Here is a 19,277-nt window from a genome sequence, read left to right as displayed (position 1 = left end):
ATCCACAATGCTACCAATGTAGAGACTGGGAAGGAAACTTGTATAATGGGGATGGACAAATTATATGTGTGTTTGTGATTTATGTCTTGCATACCTCATCATGTAATGTCCACACCCTGACATTTCATTCCTTCAGGGAGAGAGGTATGTTAGGGCCCTTCATGTTGACTCCCCTTTCTTTATTTTTGCTGTTATCATTTTGATCCGTTGTTGCTTAAAGGACATATATCTTTATGTAGAACAGGAAAAGAAAGGAACTTAAAATTACAAAAGAGAACACTGTGCTAACTTTCGCACAGCAGACTTTTCAGTACCCGAGAGATTGGTGGGCCATGGTTCGATTGGTTGGCTGGTGGCCAATAAATTGGGCAAAAGGCCGTATTCTGCCCAGTAAGAGGCGGTGATTGGATCCTGCCCATGTGGGATGATTTTTCAGAGAACCAAGGAAGGCCAGTTGAGTCCTGGACCCTCGGAGGAAAAGTTCTGCTCTCTTTTCTCTCTCATTTCTCCAGAAAAGCTACACAGCTGCACAGAGACCTGCATGAATCTACAGTGAAAATCATTGCAGATTGAAAGCAGAAACCTTAAACTGAGAGCCTACATTGAAGGAAGGTGTGCTAGAAGACAACCATCTGAAACAAAGACTCTTATCCTTTTACTTATTGTTTTGCACCCTTCTTTTCCCTTCTGTGTTTGTCTGTGGTTGTGTGTGTGTGTGTGTGTGTGTGTGTAGAGGGTAAGGCGAGTTAAAATAGGGGATTAGGAATTAGATAATAGTTCAACCTGTTGTATTTGCTGCATATTTAATCATAGTTATTGTTATTAATAAAATTAATTGTTTACATTTTCAAACCTGGTGACTGTAGTTATTGGGCTGATAAGGGCCAAAGACTTTGGTTTTGGTTGTTTTATTATTTTATTAGTTGCGACTCCAAGTCAAGTGAGGCTGGAATTGACCGTACACTAGCCCAGGGGCTGTAACAAATGTATTTTAACTTTGTGCATTTGCTGGCATAGCAGTAAGAATGGATGAGTGTTTTAAGGATATTGAGTATTTTACCTCTTTGGTTGCTAAATGGTGATAAATGTGTCTTAAGTAAATACACATGTGTGAAGCATATTTATCTGTATTGTGTACAAAACGCTTTCCACTGTACCAAAATGGTTGGCTGCAACTGTACGCCCGTGGGTTGTCAGCAATTTCTGTTGGACAGCACTAGTCTAGATCACATCGGGGCCTCATTTCAGGGGGTCTCTGCTGGTGCCTGTGTAAAATCCAAATGCAACGTTGAATAAGGCTATTTGTTTGGAATTGTGGTATTCAACCACCCAGTTGATTAGCTAAAACCGATTGGAACACCTACCCGAGAAACAAAATTAATTAGAAACCCGTACCTTGACTGTGTCCAAATTCTTAATTTTTCTTGTTGCGGTTTGATGAATCCTTCCTTCTCTTTTCTCTTGAATGTTCAGGTTTCTGATATTGAAGATGATCGAGTCGAGGAAATCCTATCTCATGTCAGTGACATAGATGATGAAAGCAAGAGGAAGTCCATCAGGCCCAAGGCTTTATTCGATAACTGCTACCGGGTCATGAAACAACTCTTCCAATGTAAGTATAACGGTAGAATTGTCCAATCCAAGCTAATTCATTTGCTAAACTGGTTCTTCAAAGGCCTGAAAAGAAGGGTCATGTGTGCAGAATTGAATTAATAACCAGACAAGTGTGCAGAACCTTGATTAGACTACACTTGGAATCATAGAATCCCTACAGTGCAGAAGTAGGCCATTCAGCCCATCAAGTCTGCACATCCCATCAAAAGAGTACTCCACCTAGGCCTGCCTATCTGTGTAACCCTACCTAACCTACACATCTTTGAACCATGTGAGGAAACCAGAGCACCCGGAGGAAACCCACGCAGGCACCGGGAGAACATGCAAACCCTTCACAGTCACCCAAGATTGGAATCAAACCCAGGTTCCGAGCAGTGTGAGGTAGAAATGCTATGCGCTGTGCAACTGTGCTGAGTTTGGAGTTCTGCATAAGGCTCTGGTCTCCATATTAGCAAAAGGAACTGGAGTCTGGGTGAAAAGGATTCATAAGGATGACACCAGAACTGAGGGGTAATAACTACCGGGAAAGATTGAACAAGCTGGTGCACTTTTCTCCAGAAAGGGGAGTGCTGAGGGGTGACCTCATTGAGGTCTTTAAAATTATGGAGGAGTTTGATAAGATAAACAAAGAGAAGAAGCTTTTACTCATGGGGTAGGCCAGAATGAAGGGTTTATAGATTGAAGATCTTGCTGAAAGAATGATATGGGGTGTAATTTTCCACTCTGCAAAGAGTGCTGGCTGAGGCAGGAAGACCAGCATGTAGCTCTAAAGCTTCACAGCAAGTTTTCCCCCCAGATAATCTGGCATTCAGTGCACAGTAAATCTGGAGGTGAGGCCCAGGCATTACTCTGGCAGGGTGGGCCCTGATCACAGAGTTCAGACACCATTTTAAAGGCTGCCTCATCTATACTTAAAAAATGCATCCCCCCCTCCTCCACCCAACAGATAAGGGAACCCACCCTCACATGCACCGAGGCAACCCCCACCCTCCCAAGGATATGGTGAACCCCCATATGGCACTCCCCAGAAGGCTTGTCCCTGGACACGTATCTCAACAAAAATGCCTTACAACACCAGGTTAAAGTCCAACATGTTTGTTTCAAACACTAGCTTTCGGAGCACTGCTCCTTCCTCAGGTGAATGAGCAGTGCTCCGAAAGCTAGTGTTTGAAACAAACATGTTGGACTTTAACCTGGTGTTGTCATACTTCTTACTGTGCTCACTCCAGTCCAACGCCGGCATCCCCACATCACAACAAAAATGTTGGCGTTCATAACAAGAGGATTCGAGAAAAAGAGTAGAGATGACTGCAATTATACAGGGTCTTGATAAGACTACGCTTGGGATATTGCAGTCCTCGTCTCCTTAACTGAGGAAGGGTGTTCTTGCTAGTGAGTGAATGCAGCGAAGCTTTACCAGACTTTCTAGGGCTCACAGACTGAAGACACAGTGTTGACCTTTAGGACTGAGATTAGGAGAACTTTCTTCAGAGGATGGTGGGCCTGTGGAATTCAATTGCAGAAAGAAGTTGAGGCCAAAACATTGTGGGCGTGATTTTTTGACTGCGTTACGTTTAAGCGAGAGCGCGACGAGGCTGTTAACAATTGTGGGAGAGCCAAAAAATGAGAAGCTTGCTGGGTGCCAATCTGTATGCGATCTAATCGGTCTTGTCCTGTTGGCAAACAGCCTCGTCTGAAAGATGGCACCCCTTGACAATGCAGCACTCCCTCAGTTTTACTGTTGACCTAGATTGTTCTCTAGCCTCTGGAATGGTTTTCAGACTCACCGCCTTCTGTCTCAGAGGTGTGAGTGCGAAAAACTGAACCAGGGCCCACACTCAGCTAACAGAGGAAAGAGGCAGCCTTCACCTGCACTGTGAATCCAAGGATTTTACCTCTGTTACCTTGATCAGAAGGTTATTTTGTTTATTTGCGAACATTGGGGCCTGGACATCATCCCTAGTTTGAATTGTTTTGTTGCTGCCTGGTGATCAGATTATCTTAGTTTTGGTACTTTGTTACAGGTGACTGGGATCCTTAACCACCAGCATATGCAGGGTGAATTATTTCGATCATCGTTGCCTGCTGCTGCTACTGGGGGAAAAAACGCTTCTCTGTGTACATGCACCTCCCTCATCGCGGTCGGAAGCATCTGGAACAGTATCACCCACTCTCACCCAGCTCCTTGTGCGTAGAGATGCAGGATGGACTTGCCATTGGCTGGAAGGTCAGAATGGACTTCTGTTGAAGCATACCTGCAGACAACGGCCACTGGCTTGCTGTTTATTCACTTCTCTCTGAACATAATCGTGGGTGTTGTGATTGGCTTCCGTGAGGCCTTATTTGTACTTGTCTCCCTCGCCACCCCTCACCCTTTGGTTGCTTTCCTTTTGCCTGAGTTCGACTTTCCGTCCATCACCCTGAGACGGAATCACCCCTGCACTCCCCACACCCATCGATGGCCACCTCGCTCCTCAGCCAAGAAAAATTAACTAGAAAAAAAAATAAATCTAGCTGCTGGAGGCTTTGCAGAGCACAAAAAGAGGAAGAGAGCAATGAGGGCATGAGGTGTCTCCAAGGAAGGAATAATATTGGTAAACTGGATCTGGCAAGTGTGTGACAACCTATGTGCTGTTCAGCAAGAAGGACCTATCTGTCCAGTCAGGTACTGGGAGAAAAGACACAACGTGGAGGAAATGGTCAACCCTTTGAAGCAACTATCCCCAAGGAGCGGTACAAAAACACCTGAGACAATACATTTGAAGTTCTTTTTATTTATTCACCTCAGCACTGAACCAACGAGTTAAAATTCACAACTAGAGGTTTCCATGGAAACTGTTTGATCTTTCAATGCCAGAGTATCAAATGTTAAGCAGTCCTGCCTCATTTTTACTTCTACTGTAATGGATTGGTCTGTGGTATCAGAGGCCAGGAGATATTGGCCGGAATTCTCTGGCCGTCGGGATTCTCTGTTCCCGCCGGCAGCGCACCCCTTGCCTGTGGGTTTTCTGTGGGAATTCCGACTGACAAGTGGCAGGAGTAGAGAATCCCGCTGCCAGCGAATGGCGCCCTGCCATGAAACAGGCAGCTGGGAGAACTGGACAATCCCACCCATTGTGCACATGTCTAAATGTCCTGAAATTGCTCGTCCATTTCTTTTTTTTTCCAGCTTATTTAGGGTGATCAGGCGATATATTGAGTAATAAATGTCTGAATACTTTTAGTCTGTTTGATTCTGTGTTGAACAATGATGGCCTCAGTCTGTGATGTACATAAGCCATGTACAGCGCACATCTGGGGAATATAGTTAGGGCTAGATACCATCTTACCCAGACTCTTGTCCATAAGAGTCTCTTTCCTTTTTAAAATAAATTTAGAGTACCCAATTATTTTTCTCAATTAAGGGGCAATTTGGTATGGCCAATCCACCTACCCTGCACATTTTTTTCTGTTGTGGGGGTGAGACCCACGCAGACGTGCCGAAAATGTGCAAACTCTACACGGACAGTGACCCGGGGCAGGGATCGAACCCGCGTCCTCGACACCGTGAGGCAGCAGTGCTAACCACTGTGCCACCCCAAGAGTCCCTTTCTAATGGGGTACTGTGCTGACACCTGTGGAACCGCTGGATGGACACCTGCTCATCACACCACCACTGAAGCTTGCCTGCGGGGTTACAGGATGGACATTCAACCAATAGGGTCAGTGAATGGCGACTTGCTTGCATGGTCACTGGATGGCAACTGGCCCTTAGGGTTATTTGATGGACATTTACCCATAAGGTATCTGGATGGGCATTCGCCTAAAGGGTCACTGGATGGGCACTTGCCCATTGGGTCATTTGATTGATAGCTAACCTATGGATGGTATAGACCCCAGAGAGGGTAACATCTTCTACTTCCCACCCTTCAGCCAGTGCCTCAGTGGCCTTCCACCTCTTGTGGCCACATCCATTTGACCTGGGACAACATGGAGCCCACTTCCAGCTGCAACCTCCAATCCACAGGATAATGCAGCCAGTTGCCATGGCATCCACAGTGAACCTTCTACATCATCAATGATCCAGTACTATTCCTCAATGTCAGGTCTTTGCCCAGGCATGAACTCAGCTTTACTGGTTGTACCTTTTGAAATAATACGTGTGTTATGATCCCAGTTGATATAATTAGATGGGAAGATTCCAGAATGGAACTCTGGCTCAAAGACCAACTTTTACTTCTCGTAAAACGTGGAGGAACAAAGTCACTGGACCACTAATTAGTTTTAACAACAAGAATTTTTTTTTAGATTGAACATGGAAAAATTGTCTTTTGATACAATACTCCTTTACTCCCCCCTTAGTTTAATAATCACACAAAGATTTTAAGATTAACACGGATTACAAAGTACATCTTTAGCTACAATGGTCTCATTAACACAAAGTCTCTTTATGCACACTGATGAGCTGTGGTCGAATACACTCACTCCACTCTGAACCCAAGTTAGTGTCCATGGATTTCTCCTCAGAATCCCCCCCGCAGATGACTTTCACGTGAGTTTCCAAATTCCTCTCCCAAAAAACTCACTTTAAATCTTTGTTCACAATAATGCTTTCCATTCGTGGTTTGCATTCCGAAATCCAGTCCAGGTTTTTCAAATGACTTTTAAAAAAAGCTTCCGCTACACTTTTAACAGTGAATCCAGTCCAAGCTTTACACCACCCCTTCAGGATTTATTTGTTTGACTGCTGTACAAACTGGTTGCAATAGCTTTAACTCTTGATTTCCAGACTCTATTAATATGGTATCAACCCATTGATTTACCTTTGAAGTCTGCTGTCCTACTTTGAAACTGATTACTGCAATTGTCTCTTTAACTTAGAACACCTTGGGCAGCATGGTGCACAGTGATTAGCACTGCTGCCTACGTCACTGAGGACCCGGGTTCGATCCCTGTCCTGGGTCATTGTGGAGTTTGCACATTCTCCACGTGTCTGCATGGGTTTCACCCCCACAACCCAAAGATGTGTAGGGTAGGTGGATTGGCCACGCTAAATTGCGCTTTAATTGGAAAAAAAATAATTGGATACTCTAAATTTATTTTTAAAAACTTAGAACACATTGTTTACTCTTCCTCGAATTATTCTGAACAGTACCTTGGTCAAAGGGTCATCTGGACTTGAATCGTCAGCTCTTTTCTCTCTATACAGATGCTGCCAGACCTGCTGAGATTTTCCAGCATTTTCCCCTTGGTCTGTGTTCTATTCAGCCGTCTTAAGACATTCTTTCTGTCCCAGTTCATTGGATATGTTCTCTGGTTCTTTAGGAAGCCTGCTTCTTTGCAGCTCCTGTCCTGGCCAGTCTGTCTTCTGGTAGGTTTGAGGAATGTTCGCTCACTGGTGTCCTGTCTTCAACTGCAATCAAGTTCAGCTAAAGCTAAGAACAGAAAGCCTTCCGACCTCAAAAGGGCCTCCAGTTGCTAAGCAATGCCCACAAGCTTATGCCTTTTATTTATTCTTCACATTGTAACCCTCTCTAAGTAAAATAAAAACACAGTTGGAATTGAAACCAACCCCCACACACACAAATGTCTTTGTCCAACATGAATCTAACTGTAGGTTTACCTTTCCTTCCACAGAAACATTAAATCAAACCCACTTAAAACAATAGCTTATTTCGAATGTTTACTAATACAAATATAAAACCTTTAAAACTACCTTTTGTTTTCCAAACAATCTGCAAGCGAGTCTCCTCATTGAATGGCTGCCCGCTGTACAATCTGAGCTGCTGAGGTCCGATACAGCATGGGTTACGTACGTCTCTCCTGTCATTGGACTAATAATCGAAAGCCCTGCTTAATGCTCCCGCGATGTGGGTTCAGATCCCACCATGGTAATGATGGAATTTAGAAATTCAATTAATAAAATTTGGAATTGAATGCTTGTCTCCATAATGGTCACCATGATAACTATCATCTATTGTTGTACAAACCCAAATGGTTCACCAGTGTATTTCGGGGGGGGGGGGGGGGGGGGGGGGGGGGAATCTCTTATTCTTACCCGGTTTGGCCGACATGTGACTCTAGACGCACAGCAATGTGGTTGATTCTTGGCTCTCTGAAATGGCCGAGCAAGTCACTCAGTTCCAGGGCAATTAGGGATGGACAGCAAATGCTGGCCTTTCCAGTGCCCCCCCCCCCCCCCCCATCCCATGAAAAAATAAAGGAAAAGAAAAAAGAACTAGATCCTTAACAGTACTAAGTGGCGGTGCGCCATGCTGGCGCAGTTGTTAGCCCTCTATCCCGGCTCCAGGTCTCTGTCCATGTGTAGTTTGCACATTCCACGTGTCTGCATGGGTCTCACCCCCTCAACCCAAAGATGTGCTGGGTAGGTGGATTGGCCACGCTAAATTGCCCCTTAATTGGAAAAAAAGAATTGGGTACTGTAAATTTATGAAACACGGGCAGTTTTCATCAACACTGCTAGTCACAGAATCACACAGTGAAGAAGAGGCCCTTCAGCCCATCGAGTCCGCATCAACACGTGAAAAAACACTTACCTGCCCATCTAATCACATTTACCAGCACTTGGCCCATAGCCTTGAATGAATATTATGACGTGCCAAGTGCTCATCTAGGTACTTTTGAAAGGATATGAGGCATCCTGCCTCTACCACCCTCCCAGGCAGCTCATTCTAGACCGTCAGGATCCTCTGGGTAAAACAGCATTTCCTCAAATCCCCCTAAACCACCTACCCCTCACCTTGGACATGTGTCCCGTTGTGACTGACCCTTCAACCAAGGGGAATAGGTGCTCCCTATCCACCCTGTCCATGCCCCTCATAATCATGTACACCTCGATCAGGTTGCCCCTCAGTCTTCCCTGCTCCAACGAAAACAACCCAAGCCTATCCAATCTCTCTTCATAACTTAAATGTTCCATCCTAGGCAACAACCTGGTGAAACGCCTCTGTACCCCCTCCAGTGCAATCACATCCTTCCTATAATGTGGCACCTGAACTCCAGCTGTGGCCTCACCAAAGTTCTATACAACTCCAACATGACCTCCCTGCTTTTGTAATCTCTGCGTCGATTGATAAAGGCAAGTGTTCCATATGCCTTTTTCACCACTATATTGACCTGCCCTTCCACTTTCAGAGATCGGGGGCCCCTGATTCCGGCATAAAAGTGGATTCTCTGGCCGGTTGCCCAACTTGATTTCGGCGTCGGCGATCAGAGAATCCAGCCCATAATCTTTCATGTTTTTTATATAATTTATAAATAATAGGGGACCCATCACAGTCTCTTGTGGTACACCACTGGACATTGACATCCAGTCACTAAAGCGGCTGTCTGACATCACTCTGGGAGGGATTCTCCAACCCTCCCCGCCAGGTCGGAGAATCGCCGGGGGCGTCAATCCCGCCCCCGAAGTCTCCGGCACCAGCGGGAATCGCGCTGCGCCTGTCAGCGGCGCCCCCCCCCCCCCCCCCCCTCCCAGCGATTCTCCGGCCCACAATGGGCCGATGTCCCACCGCTGTCATGCCGGTCCCGTCGGCGGGAATCAAACCACCTACCTTACCGGTGGGACCAGGCGGCATGGGCGGGCTCCGGGGTCCTGGGGGGGGCAGCAATCTGGCCCCGGGGGATGCCCCCACGGTGGCCTGGCCCGCGATTGGGGCCCACCGGTCGGCGGGCGGTCCTGTGCCGTGGGGGCACTCTTTTTTCCTTCCACGTTCACCATAGTCTTCACGATGGCAGACGTGGAAGTGACCCCCTTCCCTGCCCATGCACGGGGATGACGTCCCTTCGGCCCCGACTCACGTGACGCCAAAGGCCGTTCCCACCGGCCGGCGGGGCGCCAACCACTCCGGCATGGGCCTAGCGCCTCAAGCTTAGGGCTTGGCCCCTAAAGGTGCGGAGAAGTCCGCACCTTTGGGGTGGCCCGACGCCGGAGTGGTTCACGCCACTCCATCTTGCCAGGGCCCCCCCGCCCCGCCGGGTAGGGGAGAATCCCGGCCCTTGTGTCTCCTACAACAAAACCAATTTTTAATCCTTCTCATCGTACCCTGAATATCTATGGTTATCAATGGTTCTCTGGACCTGTTACTCTTTCCTGTCACAATAGAGAGAACATGTTGGGCCTTTACCCTCCCTATTTCCTTTTTGAACACCTCCCCACTGCTTTTCTATAGATTTCCTCACAAGTAGCTGTTCTCAGTCTAACTTGGCCAGATCCTGCCTTATTTTATTAAAATCCTTTCTCCTCCAGTCCAAAACATTGGGTGGAATTCAAGGCAGGCTGGGTCCATTGTCTGCCCCGCTTTAACCAGCCTCGCCACCCCCGGACTACCCCCATGGTTTTTGGCAGGCCGGGTCAGTGCGTGGCCGGCACCATGTTGTACAGCGCAGCCGACACAGGCTGCCGCCATGCGCGGCCACGGACCAGGCATTCTGCCTCCATATCGGCACGTGGCACGGCTGCTAGTCCCCCACCGGGCGCAGCATCAGTGCGGGAGCGCCGCCAACTTTTTAATCGTAAGACCAGACGCTTCCCCCGGACATAGCTGCAGAATGGGAGAATTGAGCCCTATGTTCTCCCGCCAGAGCAGAATTACACCAGTTTTACGATCCCCTTGCGGTCATAAAGCGGGATGTAATTCAGCGTTCCACGCCATGCATATGTAAGCATGGCGTGGAATAGGAGGGATTCCCCAGGAATCCCACTATCAGGCCACCATCCCGCGGCCGGCCATCCTCCCCCCCCCCCCCCCCCCCCCCCCCCCCCCCCCCCCCCCCATCCCCTCCAACGCAAATCAGCCTGACCCCCACCATAATTTGGCCCAGAACCCTCCACCCCCGGCACAGAGCTGCCCCTCATCCATGGATTGCTTGGGTGCCTCCTCTACCCCGAAGCACCGGGGTGACCTGCTCCGCGCCCCCCCACCTCCCCCCCCCCATAGGGACCCCTGCAATAGGGGGATCCACCCAAGGACCCCTGTAATAGGCTGAACCTCACAGGGACCCCTGTAATAAGAAGATCCCCTCACAGGCACCCTGCCGAAAGGAACCCCCTCTACAGACCCCCCCATAGATTTTCTCCTCCTCCCCCCCCCTCCCCCCCCATAGATTCCTCCCCCCCAACGCCTCAGAAAAGGGACCACTGTCTGGAATCTAGAGAGAAGTCCAGACAAGGGCAGTGGAAGCATTATAGCTGTAATAGTTACCTTGCAGCTCTAGATGTCTATGCCTGTGTCTGGTTCCCACAATCCACTATCTGCAAGCCATTCATCGCATTCCAGTTGTGGTCTGTGGCTGACAGCTTGTAAAATCTGTAAAAACACCTGGTAAAATCTGCAGCTTTGATCCATTCATATCCCTTCACACTTCAGTGGCCTAAATGGTGAAATCCCAATGTTTGTAAACATTGACCACACCATTCAGGGTATCGGGGACAGAGAATCCCTTTCTTTTTGCAACTTGTCTATTTCTTTGTCCTTAACAAGCTTAAATTGTACCATGTTGTGGTCGCTAGCAATAAAATGCTCCCCCATCAACACCTCAACCATCTATCCGGCTTCATTCCCCAGAATTAGGTCCACTGCACTGTCCCTTGTTGAACCCTCTATATATTGACCTAAAAAATTCTCCATCACACAGTGACTATTAATGTTGAGAAAGTTGAAATCACCCTATTATTATTTTTACACACCAATGCGAATTGTGCTCATTTTTGCTCCTCAGCTTTCTGCTGACTATCTGCGGGTCGATAGTAAACACCAAGCAATTTATTTATTCCTAAGCTCTACCCACAGAGCTTCATTCGATGCCCCCTCCAAGATATCGTATGCAGTAACTGACTTCTTAACTAATAATGTAATGCCTCCTCCTCATTTGTCCCCCTGCCTGAAGATGTTGAACTGCCAATCCTGCCCCTCCCTCAAACCATGTCTCTGTCTGTCAATCCCCATCCTTAACTCATCCGTTTTACCTGTAATACTCTGGGCATTAAAGTAGAGGCCATCCAGCCTTGCCTTACTCCCTTGAAACTTATTACAGCTGTACTCCCTCTGACTTGACAGCTTTACTGTATTATGCTATGTTCCAATTCCGCTAACTCTATGTCCCCTCCCCCTGCTGAATTAGTTTAAACTCCTCCCAAGAGCACTAGCTGCATCGCACGATTACGGAAACCCATTGGGCATCTGTCTGGTCCTGCACACTTTGTTCTAATTTTTTCTTGACTGTCCGTGTCTAAAGGCCCCACCACGGAGTTGCGACAACGCAATACATCCTCTCTCCCCTCAACCAAGTCCTCTATTCAGGCAATCAGTAACTTGGGGTCAGTTTTAAATTGTCACTATGGGTGAGGAGAATTGTCATAGATTCATAGTCATAGAGTTTTACAGTACCTCATGTCTGCGCCGGTCATCAAGCACCCATATATTGTAATCCAATTTTCCAGCACTTGGTCTGTAGCCTTGTCTGCTCTGACGTTTCAAATGCTCATCAAAATGCTTCTTAAATGTTGGGAGGGTTCCTGCCTCCACCACCCGTTCAGACAATGAGCTCCAGATTCCCACCACCATCTGGGTGAAAAAGTGTTTCCTCAAATATCCTCTAAATCTTCTGAGCCAAACCTTATGGGCCGGGTCGGAGAATCGCCGGGGGGGGCCGCGCGAATCGTGCCACGCCTCACCAACGATGGGACACGAGTCTACGCTGGCGCCATCGGGGCCGGTGTGGTCAGTGCAGTGCCGGTCGGGGGCCATTCTACGCGGCCCCCCTGCAATTCTGTGGCCCGGATGGGCTGAGCGGCCGTAAAAAAAACCCCTGAGTCCCGCCGCCGCCGTTCTTACATGGTCTGAGCCGGCGGGACCTCGGCGTTGAAGGGTCCGGCCTGTGGGGGGCAAGGGGGGTCCGTTCCCCGGGGGGGGGGGGGGGAGGAGCTCCGATGTGGCCTGGCCCGCGGGACCCACTGATCGGCGGGCTGGCCTCTCTGTCTCCTAGCCTCCTTTGGCAGGAGTAAAGGCGTCACGCGGACAAGGGAGACACTGCGCATGCGCGGAAATCGCGCCGGACCCACTGCGCATGCGTGCATCCTCCGGTGCCCATTCCACGGCCGGATCAGCAGCTGGAGCGGCGTGAACCACTCCAGCGCCCTGCTGGTCCCCTGTCGGGTCCAGAATTGCTAATCCTGGGGCCGTGTTCACACCATTGAAAAACGCGACGGTATTTCCGACGGCGTCAACACTTAGCCTCAGGATCAGAGAACCCCGCCCTGAATCTATGTCCTGTTATTGACCCTCTATCGAGGGGAAAGGTTTCTCCCTATCTACACCTATCTTTATCCCTTGTAATTTTGTACACCTTGATGAGATCTCCTCTTAGCCTTCTCTGCTCTAAGGAAACAACCCCAGCCTAACCAGCCTCTCCTCATAGCTGAAACGCTCCAGCCCAGGCAACATAGAATCATAGAATCCCTGCAGTGCCGACGGAGGCCATTCGACCCATTGACCCTCGACTGAGTACTCCACCCATGCCCACTCACCCCTATCCCCATAACTCCATAACCTAACTTGCACCTCCCTGGACACTAAGGGGCAATTTAGCATGGTCGATCCACCTAACCTGCACATCTTTGGAGTGTGTGAGGAAACCGGAGCACCCGGAGGAAACCCACACAGACACGGGGCGAATGTACAAATTCCACACAGTCAGTGACCCAAGGCCGGAATTCATCCTGAGTTCCTGACACTGCGAGGCAGCAGTGCTGACCACTGTGCCCCCGTGCCATATCCTGGTGAATCTCCTCTGCACTCTCTCCTGTGCAATCGCACAGTCAGAACTGCACACATTACTAAAGCTGTGACCTAACAAGTAATTTATACAGCTCCATCATAGCCTCCGTGCTCCTATATTCTATTGTGAGGAGATTACTTTGGAGTGTAGATTTGAAATGAAATGAAAATGAAAATCGCTTATTGTCACGAGTAGGCTTCAATGAAGTTACTGCGAAAAGCCCCTAGTCGCCACATTCCGGTGCCTGTCCGGGGAGGCTGGTATAGGAATCGAACCGTGCTGCTGGCCTGCTTGGTCTGCTTTAAAAGCCAGCGATTTAGCCCAGTGAGCTAAACCAGCCCCAGATTTCACCACAGATCGAGCGACCAGTGTTCTTTTATGGGAAAATTGAATAAATACATGAAGCTGAGGAAGATATAGGGCTGTGGCGAAAGCACCGGGCAGTGGGATTGGCTTTTGGTATTGCTCTAGCAAAGGTCTAGAACAGACAGGACGAGCCAAATGGCCTCCTCCCGTGCCAGATGCGTTTGGAACCACGAAGCTCTGCATCATGTCCAACTTGGAAGCCAATGAGGAAAGGGCACCGAGAGGTGACAGTAATGAGGATGTTTTAGTTGGAGACAACAAACACACACGAGGTGAGTTCAGAATTTTTAAATATCAAGAAGCTAGTGCGGGATTCCAGAACTGTTAATTTGGATGGTATCTGCGAATTCCCCCCCCCCCCCCCCCCCCCCCCCCAGCTTTCCCCCATCTCATACGCACACACTGCCACCTCACAAAGCCGAGGACACAGTACTGACAAAGGCTGCAGACCTTGTGTTCAAAATGGAAAGAGGCGTTGAGACAATGGCAATTTAATTGCCGGTGCAGAATCTTCCAATGTTTATAGTTATTGAAACCAAATGGATTGATTTTTTTTTTCGTGATGAATTCCTGATGTGTAGATTAGCCCGAGAACACTGATTAATGCCTTTCAGCTGTTACTCCAGATTCAGGCATAGCTCAATCAACTTGAGCATTCAATCTGCAAAATGAAGCTGCTTTTTAACCCTTTATAGGCTGGAGCAGTCTCTCCCTCCCTTGTCTGCTTCAAAGTTGGTGACTCACGTTCGGGTACACCTAGCTCAGCCGCAACGACAAGGTGCATCTGTATAGCACATTTAGCCAAACACTGCAAATTGTAATCAGACAAATGTTGCCATGGTGGCGCGGTGGTTCGCACTGCGGCCTCATAGCACCGAGGTCCAAGGTTTAATCCCGGCTCTGGGTCACTGTTCGCGTGGAGTTTGCACATTCTCCCCGTCTTTGCGTGGGCTTTGCCCCCTGTGGTGAATGTATTCACCGTAATGCATGCTTGATACCATAACCTGTGACCTATGACCTGGTAGTGGTGATATGAACTGCTTCCAGGTACTGTACCGTAACCCCAGTATGGCTCCGTCTCTGGCTCCGCCCACACCGGGGCCATATATATAGGCCGGCCTCTTGTGGCGGCATTCATCTGTACTACTGACTCTGGCTAGGCAAGTTCATGACTAATAAAGCCTACTGTTCACTCGCTCTCTCTGCCTCACTGTGAATTGAACGTATATCAATTTATTAGTCATCGACAGCACTATGGAAGCCGCTCTAAAGCCAGACAGGCTCGAACTCGACGCCCGTGCGTCCGAACCCAAGGAAATATTCCAACATTGGCTCCAACGCTTCGAGGCCTACCTCGACTCCACCGCAACGCCTCCCACAGAGACTCTCAAGCTGTGACTCCACCACGCCGGGGTGAGCCATCGAATCTCTGTAATGATCGAGAAAGCGGCCACGTACGAGGCGGCAGTCGCAACTCTCAAGGCATATTTCGTGAAGCCCGTAAATGAGGTGTTCACCAGATACCTCCTCACTACTCGCCGCCAATGCACCGGAGAATCACTGGACGAGTATCTCAAAACCCTGACTCTACTCGCGAGGAACTGCAGCTATCGAGATGTGACGGCGGAGGAACATATGTTACCATCTGCGGCCATGACCAGCAGGACCACGACGCCAACCTCCACCATTTTCTCCAGACGGCCCAAAAACTAAACCTTACACATAACAAGGAGAAATGCGTGTTCCGCACAAACAGACTAGCCATCCTCGGCTACGTCGTGGAGAACGGAGTCCTGGGCCCAGACCCGGACTGCATGCGCCCCCTCTTAGAACTCCCCCTCCCCCATGGCCCCAAGGCCCTCAAATGGTGCTTGGGGCTCTTTTCGTACTACGCCCAGTGGGTCCCCCAATATGCGGACAAAGCCCGCCCACTATTCAAGGCCACACTATTTCCCCTGTCTGCTCAGGCGCGCCAAGCCTTTAGCTGCATCAGGGACGACATCGCCAAAGCAGCCATGCGGGCGGTGGATGAATCCACTCCCTTTCAGGTTGAGAGCGACGCCTCAGATGTAGCTCTAGCAGCCACTTTAAACCAAGCAGGGCGGCCCGTTGCATTTTTCTCCCGTACCCTATCCGCTTCAGAACTCCGACATTCCTCAGTCGAGAAGGAAGCACAAGCCATCGTGGAGGCTATCCGACACTGGAGGCACTACCTCGCAGGTAGGAGGTTCACCCTCATTACCGACCAACGGTCGGTTGCCTTCATGTTCGACAACTCACAAAGGGGCAAAATTAAAATTGACAAAATTCTTCGGTGGAGGATTGAACTCTCCACCTACAATTACGATATCAAATATCGACCGGGGAAGCTCAACGAGCCCTCTGATGCCCTATCCCGCGGGACATGCGCCAGCGTGCAGATCAGCCGTCTGAAAGCCATCCACGATGACCTCTGCCACCCAGGGGCCACCCGGCTCGCCCACTACATCAGAGCCCGAAACCTGCCTTTCTCCAACAAGGAGGTAAAAGCGGTCACCAGGGACTGCCCGATCTGTGCGGAGTGCAAACCGCACTTCTATAGACCAGACAGGGCCCACCTGGTCAAGGCTTCTAGGCCCTTTGAACGCCTTGCGATCGATTTCAAAGGGCCACTCCCCTTCACTAACAAAAATATTTACTTCCTTAACATTATTGACGAGTTCTCCCGATTCCCCTTTGCCATCCCATGCCCCGATATGACCTCCCACACAGTCATTAGGGCCCTGCATAGTGTCTTCACCCTGTTCGGTTTCCCCAGCTACGTGCACAGCGACCGGGGTGCGTCCTTTATGAGTGACGAGCAGGACTACCAGTTACAACCCCAGGGGGAACGGACAGGTGGAGAGGGAGAACGCGACGGTCTGGAAGACCGTCCTACTGACCCTCAGGTCCAGGAAGCTCCAAGTTTCCCAATGGCAGGAAGTCCTCCCTGACGCGCTCTACGCAATTAGATCCCTCCTGTGTACAGCTACCAACCAAACCCCCCACGAGCGGCTCTTCATTTTTTCCAGGGGCACTACCACAGGTGTCTCACTTCCGGCGTGGCTGAGGACGCCAGGCCCGGTTCTCCTAAGGAAGCACGTCAGGGCGCACAAGACCGACCCCATTGTTGAAAAGGTGCGCCTGCTTCATTCCAACCCACAGTACGCATTTGTTGAGTTCCCGGACGGTCGCCAGGACACAGTATCCCTCCGGGACCTGGCACCCGCTGGATCCAGCCCCCCATCTACCCCCACCGAGGAACTCCTTTCCCCGTTCCCTATGCGGCCGCCCCCTTGCGCCCCCGATTCTGCGAGCTCACCCCACCAGTCCCGAGCGCCAGCACCAGCCCGCCCCCCGCGCCCCCAGTCTCCATACCAGGAGGTGTATGAGGCTCGGACAAGACTCGCCCCGGAGCCGGCAACCGTACCCCAGACCTCGACGCCCGCCCAGCCATCGCAAGAGGCTGCAATCCCGGTGCTCCGCAGATCAAAACGGACAATTCATCCACCGGACAGACTGACTCTTTGAGCCATCACCCCCGCCGGACTTGATTTTTTTAACAGGGGGTGAATGTGGTGAATGTGATTCACACTATATATAGTTGCCAATATCACTCCATGTATATATGTTCGTTATCTACCCATTGTAAGTGCAGTTGCACTATCCGACCACCAGGGGGAGTCACTCTGGGAGTACGCGAGAGTTTGTACTGGGCTCCTCCCTTGGATCCTCCCAGGACTCCTCCCCCTGGGACCGATGTATAAAGATCAGTGCCTTAGAGCCAGCCTGCCAGTTCACCTGAAGTTCAACGACGAATAGGCTGGCTCTATTGTAAGTGTATTAAAGCCTCTGTTCAGATCCAACTACACGTGTTCGCTGAATTGATGGTTCCATCAGTCCAGACCGGGGAAAATAATCGGATGGTTGTGGACGACAGCCAGACAATTAACCGATTCACGCAACTCGATGCGTACCCCCTCCCCCGCATAGCGGAGATGGTCAACCAGATCGCGCAGTATCGTATGTTCTCCACGGTCGATCTGAAGTCGGCCTACCACCAGCTCCCAATCCGCCCGGAAGAGCGGCAGTACACTGCTTTCGAGGCAGCCGGCCGGCTCTTCCACTTCCTCAGCGTCCACTTTGGCATCACGAATGGAGTCTCGGTCTTTCAGAGAACGATGGACCGAATGGTGGACCGGTTTGCGGGCAACATACCTGTACTTGGACAATGTGACCATCTGTGGCCATGATCAACAGGACCATGACGCCAATCTCCAGAGGTGCCTCCAGGCTGCCCAATCTCTCAATCTCACATACAACAAAGAAAAATGTGTCTTTCATACGACCCAACTGGCCATCCTCAGCTATGTTGTAGAGAACGGAGTCCTCGGGCCCGACCCCGACCATTTGCGCCCCCTCACAGAACTCCCCCCCCCTTCCTCACAGCCTCAAGGCCCTAAAATGATGCCTGGGGCTGTTCTCCTACTATGCCCAGTTGGTTCCCAACTATGCGGACAAAGCCCGCCCACTTATTCAAACAACCACTTTTCCCCTGACGGATGAGGCCCGTGCGGTCTTCTGCTACATCAAGGCCGATATCACCAAGGCTGCAATGCACACGGTGGATGAGTCCATCCCTTTCAGGTAGAGAGCAATGCGTCAGATGTCGTACTGGCCGCCACACTCAACCAGGCGGGCAGGCCAGTAGCATTTTTCTCTAGGACCCTCCACGCTTCCGAGATCCGACACCCCTCAGTCGAGATGGAAGCACAAGCCATAGTGGAAGCCGTGCGGCACTGGAGGCACTACCCAGCCGGTAGGAGGTTCACCCTTGTCACCGAACAATGATCGGTAGCCTTCACGTTCGACAACGCACAACGGGGATGAATAAAAAATGATAAAATCTTGAGGTCGAAGATCGAACTCTCCACCTACAACTACTATATCAAGTATCATCCTGGGAAGCTTAACGAGCCCCCAGATGCCCTGCCCCGCGGCACATGCGCCAGCGCGCAAGATGATCGACTTTGGCCGATTCACAATGACCTCTGCCACCCGGGGGTCACCCGGCTTACCCACTTCATTAAGGCCCGCAATCGGCCCTTCTCCACCAAGGAGGTCAAGGCCATGACCAGGGACTGCAAAGTCTGCACAGAGAGCAAACCGCACTTCTACCGGCCAGACAAGGCCCACCTGGTAAAGGCCTCCTGGCCCTTTGAGCGCCCAAAAGACAGGGGATCCACCAACCGGAATATATACTTTCTCACCGTCATCGATGAGTACTCCCACTTCCCCTTCGCTGTCCCCTGCCCCGACATAACCTCAGCCACCGTAATAAAGGCACTGCACAGCCTCTTCACACTGTTCGGTTTCCCTGCCTACGACCACAGTGACCGGGGCACATCATTTATGAGCGATGAGCTAAGTCAGTACCTGCTCAGCAAAGGCATCGCCTCAAGCAGGACTACGAGCTATAACCCGCAGGGAAACAACGGGCA

At 50.2% G+C, this 19,277-nt stretch overlaps 1 protein-coding gene across 3 annotated transcripts in view; it reads left to right on the top strand.

The window, feature by feature from the left end:
• Positions 1-4,837, top strand: part of il34 (interleukin 34) — a 55,006-nt gene extending 50,169 nt beyond the window's left edge. For all 3 annotated transcript variants that reach the window (XM_038807104.1, XM_038807103.1, XM_038807105.1), the window contains exons 6-7: positions 1,474-1,612; positions 3,639-4,837. In XM_038807104.1, coding sequence (XP_038663032.1) covers positions 1,474-1,612; positions 3,639-3,655 — 156 coding nt within the window. In that variant the 3' untranslated portion in view covers positions 3,656-4,837. The remainder of the gene's footprint in view (positions 1-1,473; positions 1,613-3,638) is intronic.
• The last annotated feature ends 14,440 nt before the right edge of the window (positions 4,838-19,277 follow it).

This window comes from Scyliorhinus canicula, chromosome 9 (genome assembly GCF_902713615.1).
Source record: "Scyliorhinus canicula chromosome 9, sScyCan1.1, whole genome shotgun sequence".
Lineage (NCBI taxonomy): Eukaryota > Metazoa > Chordata > Chondrichthyes > Carcharhiniformes > Scyliorhinidae > Scyliorhinus > Scyliorhinus canicula.
This window is presented reverse-complemented; position numbering and strand designations above follow the sequence as displayed.